This window comes from Taeniopygia guttata, chromosome 12 (assembly GCF_048771995.1).
Source record: "Taeniopygia guttata chromosome 12, bTaeGut7.mat, whole genome shotgun sequence".
In the NCBI taxonomy this organism is placed as follows: domain Eukaryota; kingdom Metazoa; phylum Chordata; class Aves; order Passeriformes; family Estrildidae; genus Taeniopygia; species Taeniopygia guttata.
In genome coordinates, this window is record NC_133037.1 from 16,382,121 (window position 1) to 16,404,672 (window position 22,552).

Sequence of the window (22,552 nt, forward strand, 5' to 3'; positions counted from 1 at the left end):
TTGTGCAGGAATGACAAATCATTAGAAAAAACATCTGATAGCTCTCCCGAGTGCCAGCCAAGGTTTGAGCTGGATGCAGAGAATCTATTATGAAAGAAGGAGGCAGACCGAGCTGAGTCACTTTAAATCAGGAAATGCAATTCCTTCCTACTCCTCAGATTTAAAATATCCTACAGCATAAAACTTCTATAGGACTTTTTTTTTTTTTTTTTTTAGGGAAGAAACAGAAATACTGTCGTCAGGTCTCTCTAAAGGAAGTACTCATGACTTCCAGGCAGTATAAAATACACCAGACTACTGAAATCAAGGAGCAGAAGAAAATCAGAGGATTTAAAAGGACGATAACCAGACCACCTCATTTTACTCTTTTTAGTTGGGTGCATTTCTTTGTAGAGACCTTCTCTTTTCCTCAGAGGGTGATTTTTCCTACAATTAGCCATTACTTAGAACTTTCCTCCTTACCATTTTACAGACAATGAAGTTTTTTGCTTCCTGCCAGGTAATGGGATTCCTAGAAACTCTTCCAATTCTTTACACCACACTGAGCTCAGATATAAAAGAAGTGGTGGTACAACTGCAACTGAGCTAAGAAAAGAGAAAAAAAAACTTGCATCATGGAATGGTAGCATTGGGACAACTTACTAGAATTTTATTCAAGACAAAAGTCAAATATGCAGTGCTAAAGTGCAAGACAGAAATGCAAAATTCCAAAAGCAAAAATGAAAGGCAACTTCACCTTCAAGCTTTCTGCAAGCAGCTTACTCAGGCAACTTTAGGAGAGCAGGAGTTAATCTGCAAAGATTATTTATTCAGTTATTAGGTGCTCTATAAGAAAAAAAAAATCTGTATTTATTTGGTTCACTACCAGCATTTACTCAAAAGTTTCATTTATAAACATCAAGCTGATCCTTGCTTTAGACTAACTCAGAAAAAAACCTTGGAGTCTGTACTGTAGATCTATCTTTAGGAAAACATAATTATTTCTGAATCCAGGAATTGCTCTGGGTTGGAGCAGCAGCTAATATCCTAACCAGAATTTCCTTGATCATTACTCAAGCAGTAGCATTTTTATTTTAAAAAAACCCTTAGTCCTCCTCCCCCACCAGTTTCCCCATTTCTCTTCTAACACATTCCATTCTAATTTTAGTCATTTGAGAAGGTTTTTTTCCAGATCAACCCACTCTTTTCCACATTTAAATAATTTTCAGCTTTTAAAAGAGCTCAGTTTTAGCAGGTGCTTCAGTAGCTAGGCAATAAGGAGTCTCTTGGGAACATCTTCCATGTTTCCCAAGTGGATTAGCCTGGAAGTTTGGGGAGAACACATTAGACAAAATAACCATGCTGTTCAAGAGTTTCATTCCAGCTTTGAAATTCAGAGAAAGAAATGCAGTCCCCAAAAGAAGCATTTGTGCTCCCTGTTAACAAATGAATAAACAGCTGCTACATTGGCAGTACTGGGATGGACCTTGGAGGCAGGAAAATTCAACAGACACACTCAGAGGCCAAACATGGCAGCAAACAATGCAGCTCCTCCTTTTTGGCATTATTCAGCTTCAGTGGAGCCCCAGGACCAAGAATTGTCCATGGTTTGCAACCATGGCCCCAGTGAGAGCATTTCCCTGGCTCACGGTGGGAAAGGCCCCAGCATGGTGTCAAGGCAGCAGAGACTTCAGCAGGGCTGCAGCCCCACACAGCAAAGGCATGTTTGCTACCAGCAGCTCTGGGAACTGAACTCAAGGCCAAGATACCTTTAGGATACCCCTCCCCTGATAAAAGGGAGCCTGGCCATCTCCATCATCTCCAGCTACTTGAAAGACACCTTTTTCCTTTTCTGGCTCCTGGAAACTGCAGTACATTTCAGCAAATGCTTCTTCTTGTGGTCCCAAATTGCAGGAGGAAACCCACTGACAGTGATGCCTCTGTGCCTTCATGCAGTTAGAGCAGACCTGTGAGACTTTGGCATCTGGCAGATTCACGAGGCAGGAAATTTAAAAATAAATTTAATGCTAGGCATCATTTACAGATTTACCAGAATAGATGTTCATCTACAGTCACAGGGTTATCTTCCACATTTCCCTACAGTGCAGCAACATCCTCCTTCTCCAGTGCTAAAAAAGACTAATAAAGAGTTGAATTTATCTTGCTATGTCTGTACAGAGGTAGCACCTGTGGTAAAAAGTAAGTAGGAGTAGAATACAACAGCAGACATTTCTTATCTTACTCTTCAACATGACATATCATCCCCCATTTCTGCTCCCTTTGCTCCATTAAATTCCTCTAACCACACAAACTGAAAATAAATAATCTTATTTCAAAGCTGGACTTAATGATCGAAAATAATTTTTTTACCTGGTGCAAAGATTTCAGGGAAACATTTCCTCAGCGAACGTTATTACCTAGATTTGCTCTAACCTCTATTTTCCACAGGTGAGGTACATTTCAGTACAGAGATGAGGACTTGCCTGTTAGCTTGCAAGAATTTTTAACAAGATTTTTTTGTTTTGAGTGTGTTTTCTTTGCTTTGCAAGTTTGCTTCATTGCCTTCATCCTTTTTAGGTTCTCTAAAAGAGAATTAACCCTGTCCATTCCCAGCTTTGCCAGCTCCACTACTGAGAACAGTTGGGTGAAGAAGGGAAATATTGGCACCTAAAAAAAAAAAGAAAATCCTGGTATTTCCAGAATAAAGACCTCCCAAAACATTTAATCTTAGAAAAAAAGAGTTCCCCTGCATGTGGAGTCATTCCCTGCTTGCTTCCTTCTCTTTGTCCCTGAGGTTTGTGAGCTGAACTGGCTCCATCCTGGGGCTAAGCAGGAGAACACTTCAGAGCAGTTGAGCACGCATTAACACCTCCTCCCCACCTGGCCCACAGGTTTAAAACAGTGTAAGTGCTCATGATTCCCTGCAAGTAATTAAAACCTTTGGCTCTCTCATCCTCACTAAACCTTCCTCTGCTCAAAAGCACCTCTGTCTAAACATGGGCCAAATAAAGTGTGAACTGAAAAGAGGACAGGGAAATTAGATCAAACTGAGTATGTAGCATTCTCATTATCCCTCATGTCAGACAAGTCAGAAGCACTTATGTAATTGGGCTTCCAGACTCAAGGCAGTGAAGTGTTAAGACAGAAAAGCAATCCCAGGACTGCATGCTGGGTTTTGACAAATAGAAAAACACAGAATTAGGCCAAGATTTATCATTAATGTGAGTTTTTAATTGTACCATGTCAAACCCATGTTCACCATGTGGCACATGTGGTCAAGGAGGTAAGAAGGCGTGTAGTGCAAAAGCTGGGAAAGTGAGGGAGGGAATTTCCTGCGTGCCTGGGTACACATTTGTGTGTGGATCAGAGCAAGAGCACTGGTGAGAGCACATGAACCACGTGTGTGAGGAGCACAGTGCAGGGAAACACAAGGGGAGGCAGCGGCCCATGAGCAATCGCTGTGAAAAGGGATGGGGGTGGGGAATTGTGCACAGTCCTTTTTTTAGCTTCTGTTGTAAAAAATAAATAGACCTTTTAATATGTGTCCTCCTTGAAGCCTTCTCTATTGACCATTCATTTCTTCTGTCCCTTCCCAGCTCTTTACCTCCTCTATATGGCTGATGAATATGCAAATGCATAATCAGTTCTGTAATAGCCTATCCTTTCTAAAAACAGGCTATAAATTTGGATCCTGAGCAGCAGGTTCTAAAAAGCCTATTATATGACATGGCTGGGGGAAGAGGCAAGACCCAAACACCACCACGAGCTCACCAGAGCTCTTTTTAATGTGTGAGAATGCAGGGAGGAGGAGGGTCATCCCCCAGAGCCTTGCTGGCAGCCAGAGGGATAACACCTTCTGCAGAGCCACACACCCAGAGCAGGGCCTGAGATCCTGCAGGTTGGGGAGCTGATGGCTGATTCAGGTTTGGGGAGCTGATTCCAGGCTGGTTTTGGGGAGCTGACAGCAGGTTGGTTTTGGGGAGATGAAGGCAAGCTGATTTTGGGGAGCTGAGGGCAGGTTGGTTTTGGGGAGCTGTGGTTAGGCTGGTTTTGGGGAGCTGAAAGCAGGCTGATTTTGGGGAGCTCTTGGAGCCAAGGGGCAGGGGCCAGGTGGTGTGGCAGGGCCAGGCAGAGCCGAGACCATCGGATGCTCTGTACATCCCCACATCTCCATGGAGCACACAGGCCCTGCTGGGGAAATGCCTGCACCCCAAACCCGGTCCCTGGCAGCCCCTCCCAGCTCCAGGTAAAACATGAGCTGTCCTGCTCCACTGGGATAGAGAAGGCAGCAGTGCCTGGAGCAGTTTGAGGCTCCAAACATTGCAGGGCAGCTGTCTCCCAGCTCCCAAGGATTCTCCCTGTTCCCTCTGTGCAATAAACACAAACCCTTCTGTCCAATACTTGCATACACTTCCATGTCTGCCATTTTGAGGCCCTCCTCTGGTTTCTGCAGGGCTTTTCAGCATTCCTGGGTGCTGTTGCTGCAGGTTAGAAGGCAAGAACTGTTAATCTGAGTTTAATGAGATGGGATTGTCCTGCTACAAAGGGACAGAAAGCTGAAGGTGCTGTGCCAGGTGCCTCAGTTCCAGCTCCCGATCGCCAGTAAATACTGGACCCCTACAGGAAGGAATCAGGCCCACGTGTGTTTTACAGGATTTTTACAGAAAACTACCCAGGAACAGACACATCTTTGAGCTCCAGACTGAACTGACAAGCCAGGAGGTACCAGGTGGGAACTGAGAGCTCCTGCTCAAACCTTGGCCAAGGCACAGGAAAAAAGCTGGTTTGCAAGTTTCAGTGGCTCTGTCCTTGAGACAGACAGGACAGTGCACTATACATTGCTTGTCCTGGGAACAACCATCACCCTGATGGGGCTCAGAGATGGAAAGGCAGCAATAATGTACATACCTCCCTCAAAAAAGTTTAGATAAAGGGACAGAAACTTGGATCTGGCTCTAATTCCAACTGTTGCATCCCGAACACATCACAACTCTTCATTTGCAGTATTCATCTGCAGGTAGTGAATAATATTTGCATAATTCATTGGAGTAATATGGCAAAACAAAAACATACAGGACATGCTATAATCACAGATACCTGAAACATGAAATAATTTTAAAACACAACTTTACAGAGATTGATATTTAAAACCAAAACCTTGTGATCTTATAAAATGATCAAAGTTGGGCAACCTTTGAATGTGGACATCATGGAACACTTTCCTTCTCCCCTTCCCTGTCACCTTCAACATAATGTATCTTGCAAAGCAATGCAAACTCTGCAACAACTCAACAAAAACAGGGATGACAGGAGGAAGGAATGTTAAAAATTGATTTTAATAAATCATGTTACACAACCCTAGGACCAGTTCACCAAGGAGAATTGAGGTCTCATTCACCACTCTGAAGATGGGAACTGGGCTCCTCAGATGAGGTCCAAAGCCTTGAGCTTCGCTTCGCTGTGTGTCACTCTGACCTCACAATTCAGATCCCCTCTGGAGCCCTGATCTCCTTTTTGCCTTTTTACATTCTTGCAAGCCTATTAACACACCAGTACTGTGTGCCTACTTCAAAGGTGTATTTGCCTGCATCACTGAAAGCACATCATATTCATCCCAGACTGTGATAACACTTTCACAAATATTTGCTTCACCTAAACTAAAAATAAAGCCAAACCCCAAAATACAGTGAGAGAAAATATTTTGATCACAAAATAAGACCAGCAAACCAAGGCCAGGTTCCCATGAAATAAGGAGAATCAAAACAGGAAAAACAATGGGTGGATGTACTTAAAAGTAATCTCCCTTAAGCAATGAAAATCTTTGGATCCTGAAACACCACCAAATCACCATAAATAAAGTAGCATCCTTCCCCCTCCTGGCTCCAGGAAACAAACCAACCCAACACCCCACATTTGCTGTGATCAGCACATCTTAGGCACAGGATTTGGAGATAATTACCAGAAAGGATGCTGGCAGACACCAGGGTCCATTCAGAGAAATGCATTTGCCACTTCTTCCCTGAATTTCAGAAGTCTCTCTTCTAAATCAATCCCTTGCATGTCCAGCTGCATGCCTTGGAGGTTGTGGGTCCAAGGGGAACAGCAATATTCTCTGCAGGATACTTTCAATTACTTAAATCCTGACTGAAACTCTTCACATAAAGTATCAGTTAAATTGAAAACTTTACAAGAGAGGGGTCTGACAGTGGCAAAGATACAACATACTGGCTACAGCTCAGAAAATTTACAGGTTATCAAATGGGAATCCATTACAAACTCAAATCTTCACATGAGACTACACAGAAGACTTTAGGGAAATGGAAATGTATGGATGCTTTTTTTCCTGTAACAAGAATAACTGTTTACAGTTTAGGTGATATTCTGTAACTTTACGAGGTAAGTTTGGAAATATAGACTATTACCAATTCTACTAAACTACTAAAACACTCTTAGCAGAACACTTGGCACTTTCCTATTCCCCAGTTTAAAACAGCAGCAGAAGTTACTCTTGTAGATGTCTGTTAAAGCCTCAGTGCATTTATGCGCTGAGACTGCCTCCTGTTCTCTCCTCTTGTCCTACACAGCTAAAGCCAAACCAAAAACCTTTCTGGTAACATTTCTGGCATTACTGTATCTTCCCTTGCAATATGCAACAGAATCATATCAGATCCATTAGCTTCAAAAGCAAAGCCCTGATTCAAGTTATCAAAACGTTATCACACTGTTCCCTCTTTGCAGGACAGCATCTTCACGGTCTCATTGCCTTTGTGGTGTGGACGGAGGCGATCACGCGATTTTAAATGGCTCTGTTTAACTTTTACCCTCCACCCACAGGTCCCTCTTGGCTTCTGCCCTCACTGGTTGTTGCAGCCCGAGGCCGCAGAGGAGGCGCCCGCCTGCTTCTGCTTCTTGCGGCGCTTGTTCAGGAGGCGGTTGTTGGACGTTTTCAAGTCTTTGATTTTCACCTGGTCATAGTCCACCCTCATGGTAGCCAGAGCACTGGTCATCTCCTCCTGAAAGCAAGCAAGCCATGTAGTGAAGCCACGGCCACCTCACCCTACGGGCCGGGGAGGAGGGACACAGGAGCCCTCTGTCTCCCCCTGGCCAGCCAGAGCTGAGCCCTCTCTGGGCACTGTGCCCGGAGCAAAGGTTCCTTCCCCAGGGGCTCAGCCAGCCCGAACTGAGCTGCTCACGCAGCGTTTCGCACGGGAGCACACCGGCCCACGCTCTGCTGGCCTCAATTCCACCTGTCCCTGTGCCCAGCACTACCCTGGCTGGCTCTGTGCCTCCACACAAAGGTCTTTAAAAGTATCTGCTTCAAATTCACACACCTTCTTAGTTTGAATTAATGCTTAAGTACAGGAACATTTTAAACTTTTTAATAAGGTTGTAAAGAAAAATCTGTTTAAGTTAACAAATGTCTAAGCATTTGGTTCAGGAAAGGAAAAACAATTCAATATCATGGGTATGTTGGTAGCTCGAGGGAACACCTCTGGGACCTACACAGAAGCACAAGCATAAGAAATTCTCAGAAATATGGAATACAAGGCAGCTAAGTGAAAATATCTGCTTGATCTCTGACTCAGAATGTAAATGTTGCCTAGGTCCTAAAAAGTTTTACCATTACATAGCTCAACAGCTGAGACTACAGATCAGTGATTTTAATAAAATCAGTAATCAATAAAATACATTACAGGAATGTTGCAATTGTCAAAATTCTAGAAATTTGAAGTGCAGAAAACTCAGAATTAATTGCAAAAGTATGCCAACCTGTTAAAGGCCAGCAGGAAAGAGTTAAGAATTTCAGTGTGCCCTACAGTTTCACTTTGCAGGAAGCATTCAGCAGTCAATTGGTACACACAGTAGGTGAGGCACCTGCTTAGATTAGGATTTTTTTTTTCTCTCCTCTTCCCCCCCACCAAATGTCATAACAAGAAAAGACTAAGGTTATTCAGTGTTGTTCCACAATTCAAAAGCACTGCAGAAAACCAGAATGCAGCTCAGCCCTCCCACCTGTCCCCCTATGTTTTCATCACATTCTTCACTGTAATGAAGTTTAAACTGCCCCAGCAATGTCCTTCTCCTCCCTGGGTACATGCAGTCGCCCAGCAGGAGCATCATTCATGCCTTTGATCATAAACACCATCTTTGTTGATATCTGGTGCAGCTGTAAGGCTGCTGATGAAGCTCAAAGAGCATTCCTTCTTTTTTTAAACAGTTATTGTATACACTACTGTTCTAACCAAGACTGTTTATGCCACCCTTGTTTGACATGATTGTATTCAAAATAGCCACAGTATCCAAGGCAGCACATTTCATCTCCTATCACACTTGACTTAAAGAAATCTGAATTTAGATTGACTCACTTTAACTTCATCCCAGTGGTCTTTATCCTCTTGCAGGACCCGTGCAGTGTGAAGAGGAGTTGGTGGCACTGACATTGATCTCTGAGAACAAAGAAAAATACCAAAAGAAGTTCTGAAAAACAACATTTGGGAAGTGATTTCTTGCTCTTCTCTGTGTATGAAGGGCATAAAATTTGATCTAATGTCCTCCAATGGCCCTCATTATTCCTGTGTCCAGTCACTCCACAAATGAACTCATGTGTAGAAAGGACTACATTCCCCACACAACATTTAAAGAACAAAAATAGGGAGAGAAATCAGTGATGAGCTTCTTTCACTCTAGTCCTTTCCAGTCCAAACAATTTATCCAACCAGCGTTGGATAAATTTTTATGTATGTTTTAGATTTCAACTGTCATTTCACTATTAATTAGTCAATATCTTAAAGTAGTTAATTTGACCTTTATCTCCTAGGATTTGTTGTAGGAGACATTTTCTTGCATGTATGCATTAACTGAGATTACCACTTCATCAGACTAAGTGAGCTTCAAAGAGGAAATGACACAATTCTTCTGAGCAAGGCACAGCTCAGAAGACAGTGCATCCACATGAAACTGAGATCTGTGCTCACCTGCCATGAAAGATCAGGAGATACTTTACATAGAATAAGGGACAATTTCTAAAGCATGAAGCACAGTTCCCGGACTAAACCCAGCAAGAATCATGGCAATTCTTGCCAGCCCATAACCCAAACAGTAATTTCATTTGGATACTCTATTTTCCTTATGCTTTCTACCCAAACTTCCTGTTTGCTGCTGTGGCATCCTACAGCTGCATGTCAGCAAAGTCTAAGGTGATCCCTGTAAATCAAACCCGACACTGGAACCAGTGCTTATGTTCCCCTGGGGTCAGAGCAGCAGTGCAGCAGTCACAGAAGTGAAGCAGAAATCCTGACTCCTGCATCCTCAGGACAAGGACCCCAGCTGGCCAGGGCACAGTTTTATCAAATACAGCTGGGACAAGAGAAATGGAAAACAAGCAGACTGGTTTCAGTGGTGTCCCTGCTTCCCTGTGGAAGGTGCCTTTCTGCTGTGAGCTGCTGCCTGTTAAAAAAAAAATCTTATAGACAAGGAACTAAAGGAGTCTGTGCTCCACCTAAATTGACAGCTTTTGCCTACTTCACAGTAAAACACTTCTGTCATCCAGCTCAAAAAAAAAAAAAAAAAAAAAAAAAAAAAAAAAAAAAAAAGAGGGGAAAGAAACCAAAAAATACATAGGCACCCTCCTCCACTGCTTGTGCAACTCCCCAGACATGTTTCCACTTTGGGATTTAGGAAAAGGGAGAACACAGACATTCACTGTATTGGTCTTTCCCTCTCCCTCCCTCTGCCCCCTGTGAACAATAGGTTCAGCAGAAAAGAAAGCCAACCTGCAGCTTTCTTCCATGAAGGGTATTGGAGCAGGGCTCCAGTTGGAGCAGGTGCAGCAGAGTCTGCAGACCTTTCCTCTAATCTCCTCCTCATTAATTGGCTCTGTGCATATTCCAAGTAACAAGTGTCACTGTAGGTGGCAGCTTCCTTAGCTATTAGGCACTCACTCCATGAAATTCCTCACCTGCTGACTTCTGAAACACCTTCTTGGGGCTTCAGATACTCAAAGCAGGAGGTATTTATTCTGAGCACTGATTACATTTTTATTTGGTTAAAAAAAACTCAGAAACATTGTCTGGGGTCTGTTCTACAGAGTCTTTACAACCTCAGTTTCTCAACTCTGAATGACACCTTTCTACTTCATCAGGACATCCTACAGCTTCATTTCACTGGATTCCAAGGGCTTTCAGATGCTGCAGCAGTCATTGTAGGAATGGGGACAATCAGCCACACCTCTGCTTCTGCCCCATCCTTTGAGGATCAGCACTGACACACCAGCACTATGGGAACAAAGGGAATTCTACAGCAGAAATGATTCTATTCCTGGCTGATGATTCTTGGGGTAGTGAGAACAAGACTGGTATTTTTTTAGACACAAATGTGAGAAGTATAACCTACTATTTTGAGGGACACCTATAGAGAAGAGATGGTATCATGAAACTCAGTCTTTGAGCTTCTGGGATTTGTGTCTCTTATTTGAAATAGTCCATATTGTATTAATAAAGTAATTTTTTTCTTTTTTACCAAAAACATTACTTTTAAGGAGAAGTAAATTCAACCAAGTCATAGTATGAAACCTGAACTGGGACCATTAATAGCTCTGTGTGCCACCCTACCTGGCAATCTCTCACATGGCAATAAGAGACCCTTGCTCCTCCCCCATGTATTTCCAAACTCTGCCAAGGATGAGAATTCCCACTGAGCACAGGAGCATGTTCACCCTAACTCAGCTATGCACAATGGTGCCTGAGACCACTAATAATAGCTCTTTAAATCCTGCACAGATGAAGTAAGCACACAGAGTTTATTTTTATATTTTTAAAGAGAGTAACACATGCATATACTGTAGAGTCAACAGAGACTGCCTGCTCACAGAATATAGAGACATTTTCGGCTGTTGCTTCCAAGGACACAACTGTGGGTGTCTCCCCTTGTGTGTCCTCTGCTAACAGCAAGAAGAATTGTGGTTCTATGGTCAAGTGACCCTCTGTGGAGGGCACAGGAGGTTAATTAAGGGACCAGCAGCAATAACAGCCCTTCTCTTGCTGTGTGCACCCAAGTTCTGCATGTAAGAATCAATTTGTGGCGTAAAAAGGGATCTAAGACTCACATTAATCCAAGGGTGATTCATAAACTGAGAGACTGTCATCCTCTCTGTTGGGTCAGTCTTCAGTAAATGGCGAATGAGTTGTTTGGCTGAAAAACAGAACCAACAGGGTATGGTGTAGTCTAGGTCTGCATTCCCAAATAGCCTTGGGAACACAAGGACCTGCTGAATTAAGAAGCACAATTTTGCAGAACTGAAAACACCTCCCAGTTGCTGTGACCATGTTAAGAAGCCATGTAAGGGGGCAGGTTACTGTGTTTAAAGGGGAAAAACAGGAAAACATCCAAAACAAGAGGCAAGAAAGAAAGAAAAGACTGGGAATTCCAGCTATGCTCTCTACATCACCAAATCAACTGCTTTGAGAGCAATAGCTGGAGGAAGAGAGAAGCACAGGAACAGAGAGCTGCTAAGCTGCCTGCCTGAAAGATGGCAACAAGCTGGGCATTATGGGCTGAATGAACACATAAGCTGATGTTTTGAGAAATGATGCAGGACAACAACTAGCACAGGCTGTGGAAAAAAGGGACAATTAACTTTGACAACTGAGAGGCCACTAAGAAGACAAAAAAGTCAAATAAATGGATTGTACAAACTGGCTTTGCAGCAGCTTTCTGTGAACATGGGATTTGCCAAAGCAAGAGCACTAAAAACTGAGATAAGAGATGGTGAGAGGCCAGACAAGAGTTTCATTAATGTGGGTGGACAGACTGGAAACACTGTATCCAAAGGAAGTTATTTAGAAGGATTTACACAAAACTTCCTTAGGAAACCTATAAGAACTTCTAAATTAGAGTGCTCTTTTAGGAACATCACATGCAAGATGACTAAACGCTAGTAAGAAGTTGCCAGAGGTACAAGTTTAATTTGTTGAGAGAGGCTGCAAAAAGACAAGGACAGCACAGCACAGGGAAAAAAAAGCAGCAACCTGCTGAAGGTGCCTCATCAGCCTAAAGAACACCCACATCTCGAGATGATCTTAATAGGATGAAAGGTAAGGGCCTCCATCCACGCAAGCATACAGAAACCCTACACACAGCCCAAGTGCATGTTCTCTCACTGAGCTCTTCTAGCCTGCTTTTAACTGCTGGAATATGAACAAGACTCAAAGCAGAGAAAATATTTAGCCAGAAACCCATGACTAAACATCTCCCTCAACAATGTTCAGCAGGCTGTGCTGCACACAGCCACAGGATCCAATGAGGGGTGAAGATGCCACAGAGCACAGCAGGGTCAAAGGATAATTTGTTACAGCTAAACAGCAGACAAAACCAAGATCACAGCAATATAAAGGGTTTGTAAGAAAAACAGATAAACCCTGATATTGCTGGCCTTTCTCTTTAATATGACAGGCAGGTGGGACTTCCAGCTTATGAGACTGTCAAGATAAGAGGAAATCAAAAATACCCACTTTCAGGATCCTGATTTGAGCCCCCAGCAGCTTTTGATCAATGACTTATACAAAATAAATTGTTGACCTTGATTTAAGTGGTGGTTGACAAATTCCCACATCCCAAAAAGCTAGCATGAAAACTTGCCATCCTTGCTGGCTGGATCACCAAGGAGGGCAAAGACTGAATAAACTCCTAAAACAGTTTGCCTTTCTTCCAGCTCAGCTTGCATTGGAGCTGTCCAGGCTGTCTCCTTTCTTGGGATTAGAGACTTCAGTTTCAAGAGGGTTTAATATCAGTATTCACTAGCACTAGCTGGATTTTGAAAGAAGGTTTTCAGTGGTCATTTACTTTTTGTAGCACAGAGGTTGCTGGCTGGTATCTGAGTTCCCAGTCATTCTCTGCAGCATCTTACAAAAAATCGATTTAAATTGTAGAAGAAAGGGAAACAAAAGCTCAGACAGATTTTTAGAAATAGTCTATTTGTAAGCACTGCAGCACTGCACACCACCATGCTCACACTCATCAGCACCAGGGAGGATTTTTACCTTCCTCTGATACTTCAGCCCACTCTGGATTGGGAAATCCATATTGCCCCATCCGAATTCTTCTCTTCATCCCTGGAGAAATGGCTTGACCAGTGTTTGAGTAGAATGGAGGGAACCCACACAGGCTGTAAGAGTGGACAAAAGAATTTTCATAACTAGCAAAGTCCTTTCACCTCTTAAAAAGTTTTATTCAAGCTTATAGTCTACTGCAGGCTGCATGATCCCAGTGAAAAATTACTTGTGTGTGCAGATTTAACAAGGTGTGTTTTCTTTCTGTTCACCAAGTTCCTTCCCAAATACTTACAGAATATATGTGATGACACCCAATGACCACATGTCACATGATTTGTCATACTTCTCAGGACCAAGGACTTCTGGGGCTGGGGAAGATTAAAACCACAAGTAAACAGAGTACCAGGTATTTCTCTTAATCTCCACCACCTTGTAAGTAGCAGCACACTTCAACAACAGGTATCAGAGGAATTAAAAAAAACACAACTCACTGCAGGAACTGGTTAGCACTTTCAATTGACAAGCTCCTAAAGGCATCTAAACTAGCTTTAAAAAGGAGGAACAGAGCTGGAAAAATGCCCTACTCCTCACCTTGGTGTCTCTCTGCTCAAGGGAGTACTAAGATTACCAAAAAGCAGAAGGAGCTACAGCTAAATGTGTGCAGGGAGACACTGCACTGAAAGAGGCAGGAGCATATGTTCCAGCAATCAGAATAGAAGGGCCCTACTGGAGCTGTGATAAAATTTTGAATGATACCTGGGAGGTGTGTTTAGCTCCAGCAGCTACAGGGCACTGTATTTTTCTTTGGCCTCCAGAGTATTATATTTTTTCCACTAAGTAACAAAATTAGACACAGATACATTTAGAGGGGATGTTTTTTTTGTCCCCTGGGGCAGGTAAACTGCCAGGGAGCTTGATTTTCTAAGGAAAATTATTCTTTAAACATATGAGCAATCATGCTGGTTTATAAAAAGGTTTTGAGAAGGGAAATGTCAGCTTGTTTATACACAAATATAAAGGCATAAAAACATACGTGTGTAAACTCCTTAACGTTTTACCACTAAACCCAGCTCACAAAAATACAGAAGAAGGCATCAAAAAAAGAGTAGTGCTAATGTGATTATCTGCTCCCAGTGAATAAGTCTCTTTCAATACAGAAAACTACAAACTTTTATCAGAGAAGTAATTTTTCAAACAAATTAAGTCCCTTTTCCAGCAAAGAAATTCCAAGCATGGACTGCCCCAGTCAAACCATATGATGAATGACTATTAACTCAAGACTAAAATGAGTGCATGAAGGACAGTCTGCTGTGGCATTCATTACACAGTGCTTCAATTTTGGACAAAAAAATTCTGCTGTGATTAAGTCATGTTGGTTCTTTATTACTAATTCCTCAATTTGCCAGCTTAAAGAAGTTTTACAGCTGAGGCAATACTCTTCTCTCTTATTGCTTTAACTTAAGCTATGGGAAATTTTGCACAGCAACACCCAAATACAATGAAGCTCAATTCAAATTCTGGCTTTTATTGCATCATTCAGAGGAAACATCAGGATTACTTCAAGTGTAAATAGGAGGAATTCCCTCTCTCTCCTTGTATATCCTCATTTGTATCTCCTGTGAAGGCTTTTTCCTCTCCACCAAGGCAGAAGTAGGAGCATTGAACTGTACTGGAACCAGACTTTAGGTTTGGATTGGATCTCAGTTTAAATTCTGGAGGCTATCACTTCACATTGCATCCACAGTAGAAGATTTCCCACCCACTGTAAGGAAAGGACTGACTGAAACACAGAAGAAATGTGCTTTGGATAACTCACCCACATAATAAGGAGTGTAACAGGGGGTCTGCAGTGCATTTACAGTGGTTTCTTTGGCAAAGCCGAAGTCTGTGAGTTTGAGCACAGTGTCTTTGTCTTTAGATGTGTAAAGCAGATTTTCAGGCTGGAAGGCCACCAAGAGAGGATAAACAGGACAATGAAGAGATGTCTCTAATGAGCTGACAGGTCAAACCCACCACCACCATTTAGGTCTTCTTACTTCTATCACAACCCCACCAAACACAGAAAGTTCCCTCCAACATGCAGGCACTTTTCCTCAGACATCAACATCCTTCTTAGCAAGGTTATTTGGGAGAGCAAACCACAAAACCCTGTCCAGTGGGCATCCAGTCTGGCTTCTTGAACCTCTCCCAGTTCCCTGCAGTTCCTGGGACCGATGTGTGTGGTGACAGCAGCTGATCTGCCACCACACTGTGCCTCAAGCACCCTAGGGGTAGGACAAGGGAAATCCTCAGCCAAAGCCCCCATGAGCAACTGACACAGCTCGATCAAAATTAACTGATACAGACACTGTATCTTTGCTGCTCTCCCCTCCTCTGTCTCCTGAAACCTGAGTTAATCTCACTTTTGCTCCACACTCTGCACAGAGGAGCGGCACAGAGGGAAATACAAGCTCCTGTGCCCAAGAACAGAGACAACAGGGTATTTCCATTATCTCCAATTAGTTCAACTCGTTTCCCAGTTTACCCCCTGGTGACACCATGCTGTGTCAGTTCTCCCTCCAGCTAAACACACAAACATCTGTAGAAAATCCAGCAGCTCAGAGGAGTGGAATTGATCTGATGCCTCAGTCTATCATTACAAGCCCCGCTCTCCTGCACATTCCATCCCTTGCTGTGTCCCTGTACTGGAAATGCCAGGGTGCAGCGAGCTTGGCTTTGCTCAGGCTGTGCACTTCAGAGCATGAGCACAAAATACAGCCCTACAAACTCTGTCAAACCCCTACAAAAACATTGGGGTTCAACCTTTACCTCATTAAATGCTGGCAGTAACTGAGATCTCTCTATTTTCCCAAATATTCACACACTTATTGAAGTGGGTTAAATGCATGAAATTGATATTATTTCTCCCAGAAGTTTCTCCTTTTTCTGAAGGGGGTTTTGCTGTTTGGGGTGTTTTTGTGGGTTTTTTTATTTGTTTGTTTGTTTTTAATACAAGTATGATGCCGAAAGCAACTAATAAGTGGCAAAGACTGTACATAGAGGCATCTATAAATTATAGGTTCACTTGACGGAGTGCTATTTTCTTGCTAATCCATGGATTGCAAGTGGGCAGTACCTCTTTAACTAAGCATCTGACTGTCATGGGATTTTTCTGCATTCCGTACACAACTGGAAGGCATTAGCACACATGAATATTCCAACCTTGGACTAGTTGCAAACTAGTGAGCAAATCCCTTCTCACACTGGCAGAGGAACAGGGACACTTTGACCATCTGACTGCATTGCCAGTTCTGTTAAAATCACTGCTGCCCAGTTTTTTTTCCTGCCATAAATTCTACTCTCCAGCCGACACACCTTGGGCCTCACCTTGACGTCTCTGTGTGCAATGTTCATGGAGTGCAGGTACTGGATGGCTGTCCCAATGTCTCTCATTATTTCAGAGGCCTCTATAAATACAATTTTAGAGAAAGGTCACATTAACATCCCCACTGTAATTCAGGGACATGCTTAGGAATGCTTATGGCTTATAAACATCTTGCTGGAACATGGGGCAAGCGTCAAGAGTAGAGAAACCCTAAAATTAGCCCTAACAGCTGTGTTTTGGGTTTGCAGGCAGCAAGCCCCCGACTGCCTGGCTGCTCAGTCTCCTCCTGAGCAGGCGCTGCAGCCCAACAGCTCAGACTCCTCAGGAGCTTGGAAATTCATGCTTTAATTTGCTCACCAAAAAAGCAGCAAGAACAGAGCAGGTACACAAGCAGCAACTCTTTAGAAAAGGAGCCCAAACAAGCACCTATCTCTAATTGTCCAGGACATGTCCTTAGTTGTTTGAAACAGAAATTTAACCTTCAGCTTCTAGTTCAGGGGGATGATCTATCAGATTCTCTAAAAATAGAGCAACATAACAATATAGTAATTTTAGGATAGGTCACATCTTAATTCCTCACAGTCTTTAGAAGTTTTTCATAAGGAGGAACAAAATTAACAGTACTATTCAGCAAAGGCCAAAATGCCACCTTTGAAATAATAAGTTTGAAAAATTTAATATAGCCCCGGTGGGAATTTCTAGTGGTGGAGTTACCTTGCAACAGCAGTGCTCTGGGAGTCTGGAAGGGTTCAGTTACACAGGGAAGAATGACATTCCCATGTGAGCATTATATCACATCTCCATTGACAGGGAAACAATAGAAACTTGAACCTGATCCTCTGGGCTCTGCATAGGCAGAAGTTGTACTGCAACCTGGAATCCTTTTTCACATGGCCTGAGAGCAAAACTATACAATCTCAGACAAGGACAATCAGAATACAGAAACACTTCTATCCTTTGGGGAAAACCTTGCACAACCTCCTCCCTCCTGGTCCTAATGGAGAAGCTGTGGCTATATAAACAGGCAGTAAACCTGGGGAATCCAGTGGCACAGAGCTCATTTACCTCAGGAAAGAATTATGGTAGTTTTTGGTTTAACCAAGTGATTTCTAAGTATTTATGTTATACAATGCTATATAATGTAGAAAAATAATGGTTTTAGTAGAGTGCAGTTGCTAAAATTCATGGACTCTGTCTTCTTGGAATTTGTATTTTAGAGAAGAACAAATATAGTTTCTAAAAATGCTAATTTTCCCTGCACAAGTCTCTTATAGGACTAGAAAGGATTCATCCCAGGCTAGGAAACACATGAGAAGAAAACAGACTGGCTTCTACACCAGACCTACAAAATAAGTCACAGTAATTTACAAGCTTGGGTGTGTAATTTTCTGCTTCTAATCATTTTGTCAAGCCAATAGTTACAAACACTATCACCTTACAAACATTAATGGTTTCACTCTAAGCAGAAACAAGTTCTTGTCTACTGTGAGAGGGCAAGGAGAACCACGGTCAAGCAGACCTGTGGTTCTCTGTCAATAATAAATAGCAAAGACAATAAAAATGGCAAGACTAGTCCAGTGCAAGTTCTGTCCCTGCCTCATGGCAGGGCTTTACCCTTGTTCATTCCCTCCTACAGACAGGCAGGTTTGTTTACAGTGTGGGTAATAACATTTCCTTTCAAGTAGTGCTTTAAAACCCTTGAATAGGAGATGTTTCATCAGATGTGATTTGCTCATTATACTCATGACCCAACAGTGTGCAGTGATGTGCTTGAGGGACAGTCAGAGAGAGATCCCAGCAGGAGCTGCACTGATCACAGCAGAGGTGCTCTGGCACAGGACCAGGGATCAGAGGAACAGACACTCTCATGGTACAGAAATGAAAAAGCTGAGCAGATTTGTAGAAAGATTTTGCTCTAAACCTTCCACATTTTGCCTGAACTTGACCAATTCCCCTAATTCCTGGTTCTCAGGAGCTTTTCAAAATCACTCTTAGCACACAATGGGATAAATAACAGTAATAACAACAACAAATACCACCACAGATAAAATCAAATAAAAATTCCTAAAAGGAAACAGGGGACAAAGAAATTGAGAAGAAAGGAAAAAATCTTTCACAAACTTTAAAATTAAACTTGCAATGTTTTACCTCTCTCAGTGAAAGCTTGGTCTCCTCTCTCCTGGATCCTGCTAAACAGCTCTCCTCCTTCCATGCTGAAACGAAGAACACAAAAAAACCCACCTTATATTAGCAGGAAGGATGAAACTAACACCTGATTGCATCCATATAATCTCGTAGAACCACAGCAGGAACAGATAAACATTACAGTCTGCATCCTATGTCAGTGCTTCCTAAACATCACACTCACATCAATGAAGAAAGCCATTCTGATAAGGCATAAATAGAAAACAAAATAAGACCAGGGAGTTTTGATTCTTTCAGTTTAAGGTACCCTGCCACAAGGAACATGGCACACAAAGATGGGAAGTCAGATATGCTGGCATTGGGAGGCTGACAGTAATCTTGTTTCATGTAAAGGGTGGAGAGAAAGAAAAAGAAAGAAGCAAAGACATTTAAAAGAATTATTGATTTGTCCTCAGTGAAAAGGACTATAACTGTGGTATTGGAGACTAGGGAGAGAATAGGGAAAGTTAAGAGTCAAAATAGTTACAACAAGACAGATCACAATGGATCATTGGATTTACATCTGAAGCTGGAAGCTGATCACAACCAAAGGAGAATGTATTGGCAGAGACATTTTTGAAAGGTGTATTAATCAGTTAATGCTTTAATGAGGACAATTGCTATGGAGCACAATGAAAATTTATTTTCTGGTAAAGGTCCCCCATTCTTCCAGCACACGGGATGGCTGGAGCAGCTGCACACTTTTTTATCAGTTCCATAAAGGGAACAAGAGATCTCCCGTGCAAACCAAAATTGTGCTGCTGAAAAATCTCCCAGTTGCCACCTAAGCCAACACATTCTCCTACTCCCTCCATCCCTCCAAAGGCAGTGCCTGGTGAGGGGCTGTTGCTGGTCCATACCATTCCATGACAATGAGCAGGCATCTCTTTCCATTATGGATATTCTCATACACATCCAGGACATGGACAATGTGAGGACAGCCCGAGGCTCGCCAGTGATACTCGACCTCCTGCCGGGCTTTGGGGTTGTCATACAGGAGCTGTGGAGAAAGAGCAGAGCAAAGTCAGCGAGGCACCATTGTCCTGCTACCAACGGGCACCAACATGCTCTGGGGCTCAAAGATGAGCTCCAGATGAGAAAACCTTCTCCAGCCAATGGATGAGAATCCATCATGACATTTTCACTTTCTCTGGGCTGTCCAGCTTGTTAGACTGAGGAACACAGAAACAATTGGTCCCTTGGAACAGGAAGGGCCTTGAATGACAGTGAGGAGGGATTTTGAATCTGAGATGGAGACAGGTCTATCTTACCCACTTCTGGGTGGGAAACAGTAAATTTTTCTTACGTGTTTGCAAAACTTTTAAACAGAGAATCTCCCTGCTAAGGACCATAACTCTCCCACCTGCCCCGAGCTGCTGTGAGAAGAGACTTCCAGGTGGGTGCATTGCAAATCCTGTAGGTTATGTGAGATTTGAAACAATGAGGACTTTTACAGTGACTCTGAATGTGGTTCTTAAATACTACACACACTTCTGGCCCCACCAAGTAAGAAAGGGACCTTTGGCTATCTAGATGCTTGAACTTTTTTTCTATCGCCTGCAAGGCCAGTTTATTTTAAAGGCACTGAGCTCTAGAAGGGCAGCAAGAGCTCATCCTTCCTGACCCAGCAACCTCTGCACAAGAAGTGTGTCCCTTCCTGTCTGAAGCACTGCTCTGTACCCGACACCACAACTGAGCTTTGTGCAGTAGGAGCACATTGCTGAATCGTGCCTGTTCCTCTCTGCCTCGGCTCTCCAGACACCACTAACACTTTGTGACAGAGACTCCCTTTACTGCACATTTGTACAGCTCCTGCACAATGCAGCTGTGACCTGAGCTTGATATGGTAATAATCATGGTGATGATGGAGCAGCAACAAAACTGATGCTATATAAAGCATTGTTAAATGTAGTGAAACAGAATAAAAAACAAGCAAAGAACAACCACCTCTGATATATTTGTGTTAGAAAAGGCCCACAACAACTATGGGGGAACATTCAGACAGGCAAATAAAAAGTATCATTGATGCACTAATAGGCCTTAGCCTGAAGCTCTTTCCACTCACATTTGCTATTAGTTTCCAGTGAAAACACAACTGCATGATAATTGCTGAAAAGAAGAATTAACATGTAACCTGTCATTATGGACCTATGAATCAGACCAGAAAACTGTTTCCATCTAATGGCCAAGTTAAGCCACAAATGGTGTCACAGGCACCTTCAATACAGGCAAACACATTTTTGAAAGGTCACAGGAAGGAAGATGCAAGTTCTTTTTTCTTTATTGACTTCAATAAAGACAATTTACATCACTGGGGGAACAATCTTACACTTCTTTGCTGCTTCAGCATCCCTTTCAGCAGAGCAGACAAAGTAACATGGCAGGAAACGTCTGTAGCCCTTCATACAATGATGGGGAATTGCTTGGGAATGACTGGAAAGAGGGTAAATGCTTGTCTTCCAGGCCGGGAACAGGAAAAGGGTGACAAGTACTCCTCTGCTGAGTGCACATTTTTGGTTTTATGTGAAGCACTGGAAGGCTGCAGGAGGGGACAAGTGGGCTCAGGAGGGCAGCTGGCCCTGCAGCTGAGTGTGCAGCTATGCCGTGCCCAGCCCAGGCCCTCAGCTGGGCTCCAAAGCTCCCACATAGCACCAGATGTCCAGCAGAGCAGGGGCTGGAGGAGCTCTGTGGCCAAGGTCATTGCCCTGGCAGCCAACCTCCTTCTGCACAGCTGTCATTTTGCACCCAGAGCACGCCCTTCTGAGATCACTGTCCGCCTCTTCCTTCCTGCTCCAGCCTGGCTCTGGCCTCATTTCCAACAGAAATAACTTCCTAAAGAAAGAGATGGCTCCAATTTGGACAAAGAGCCTGCTAGTGAGTCCAAGTGACTTGCTTTGCTTCTTTCAGCCATCAGCCCATTCAGCAGCCTTTCCTTCACAGCCACTGTGTTCTAGCTCAGTAGGACTGTCCATCAGAATTTTCCCCTCTGCCCTTCTGAGTTTGGGCTGTTGCCTAGAGGTCTCTTCAAAAGTTCATTAAATTACATGTGCCACAATAAAGCCTAAACACCCCCAAGACTAACCAGGCCTTCCAGTGTTCATTGTTTGGATATTACTGGATTAATGCCACTTCTGGGCAGAACGCTTCCAAAAGCTTCTCCTCTATCCTGTGCTACTGATCAGACATTCCCATTCTCTATACTAATGTAACTGCACTACCATCTGTGTCTATTGTGCTTGCACAGTGCACAGAGATGCTATTTTTCAGGTTTGTACTAAGTGCTTATGAAAATGGCTTCAAAGAATTTAATTCTCCCTCTCTGAAGAGCCTTTACAAGCACAAGGATGCTGCAGTTTCTTTTCTCCACACTTCAAGTAAGTTTTGTACACTTCTTCGTGCCAAGATTGAATGTACTCATGTCAAGATGACACCTGGAGGAGCAGAGAAAGGGAAATTCAAAAATAAAGAGCACATACACATAGCAAGTAACATCTGATATACCGACCAACTGTTAACCTTTGGATTTCTCCTTCTGAACTTCTAAAATAAATGAAATCTTCTCTTTATGTCTAAAACTGGAAGGCAGAACTGTACCTTTTAAGACATTTTAGAGACACAGACACTTGTAAAATGAAAGCCGTGTAGGGCTGAAAGTACCAATTTCTGCAAAATTTGGGTGATGATTTGGAAACACAGTCTAAAATTTTAGACTTGTGATTAAATATCACAAACTTGCAAAGAACCTAAATTGATATTTTGCCATCTTCCTGAGCTCAAAGAACGACTGTACTTTTATTGCTGCTGTAGCTTTGGTAAGACTTCAATCAGGTTCCCTGACACTGTGCAGAAGTGCAGAGGCAGTTGTGAACAAATCCAGATCTTCAGATCAGTTTTCCAGTGTTACTTGTTTGAGGGAAGAGCAGCTTTGGGAATAGGAACCCCAGTCACTGTCCTAAAGCTCCCCTGGGGTTCAGCT

General features: G+C 42.9%; 1 protein-coding gene across 5 annotated transcripts in view; it reads right to left on the reverse strand.

The window, feature by feature from the left end:
- Positions 1-4,976: 4,976 nt before the first annotated feature.
- Positions 4,977-22,552, reverse strand: part of MAPKAPK3 (MAPK activated protein kinase 3) — a 48,042-nt gene continuing 30,466 nt past the window's right edge. For 3 of the 5 annotated variants that reach the window (XM_072934839.1, XM_072934838.1, XM_072934840.1), the window contains exons 3-11: positions 19,437-19,576; positions 18,541-18,605; positions 16,383-16,474; positions 14,845-14,968; positions 13,321-13,396; positions 13,017-13,141; positions 11,084-11,169; positions 8,346-8,426; positions 4,977-6,992 (exon numbers count right to left, since the gene is read on the reverse strand). In XM_072934839.1, coding sequence (XP_072790940.1) covers positions 6,834-6,992; positions 8,346-8,426; positions 11,084-11,169; positions 13,017-13,141; positions 13,321-13,396; positions 14,845-14,968; positions 16,383-16,474; positions 18,541-18,605; positions 19,437-19,576 — 948 coding nt within the window. In that variant the 3' untranslated portion in view covers positions 4,977-6,833. The remainder of the gene's footprint in view (positions 6,993-8,345; positions 8,427-11,083; positions 11,170-13,016; positions 13,142-13,320; positions 13,397-14,844; positions 14,969-16,382; positions 16,475-18,540; positions 18,606-19,436; positions 19,577-22,552) is intronic. The other 2 variants (XM_030283034.4, XM_002189959.7) reach the window with 1 other exon arrangement.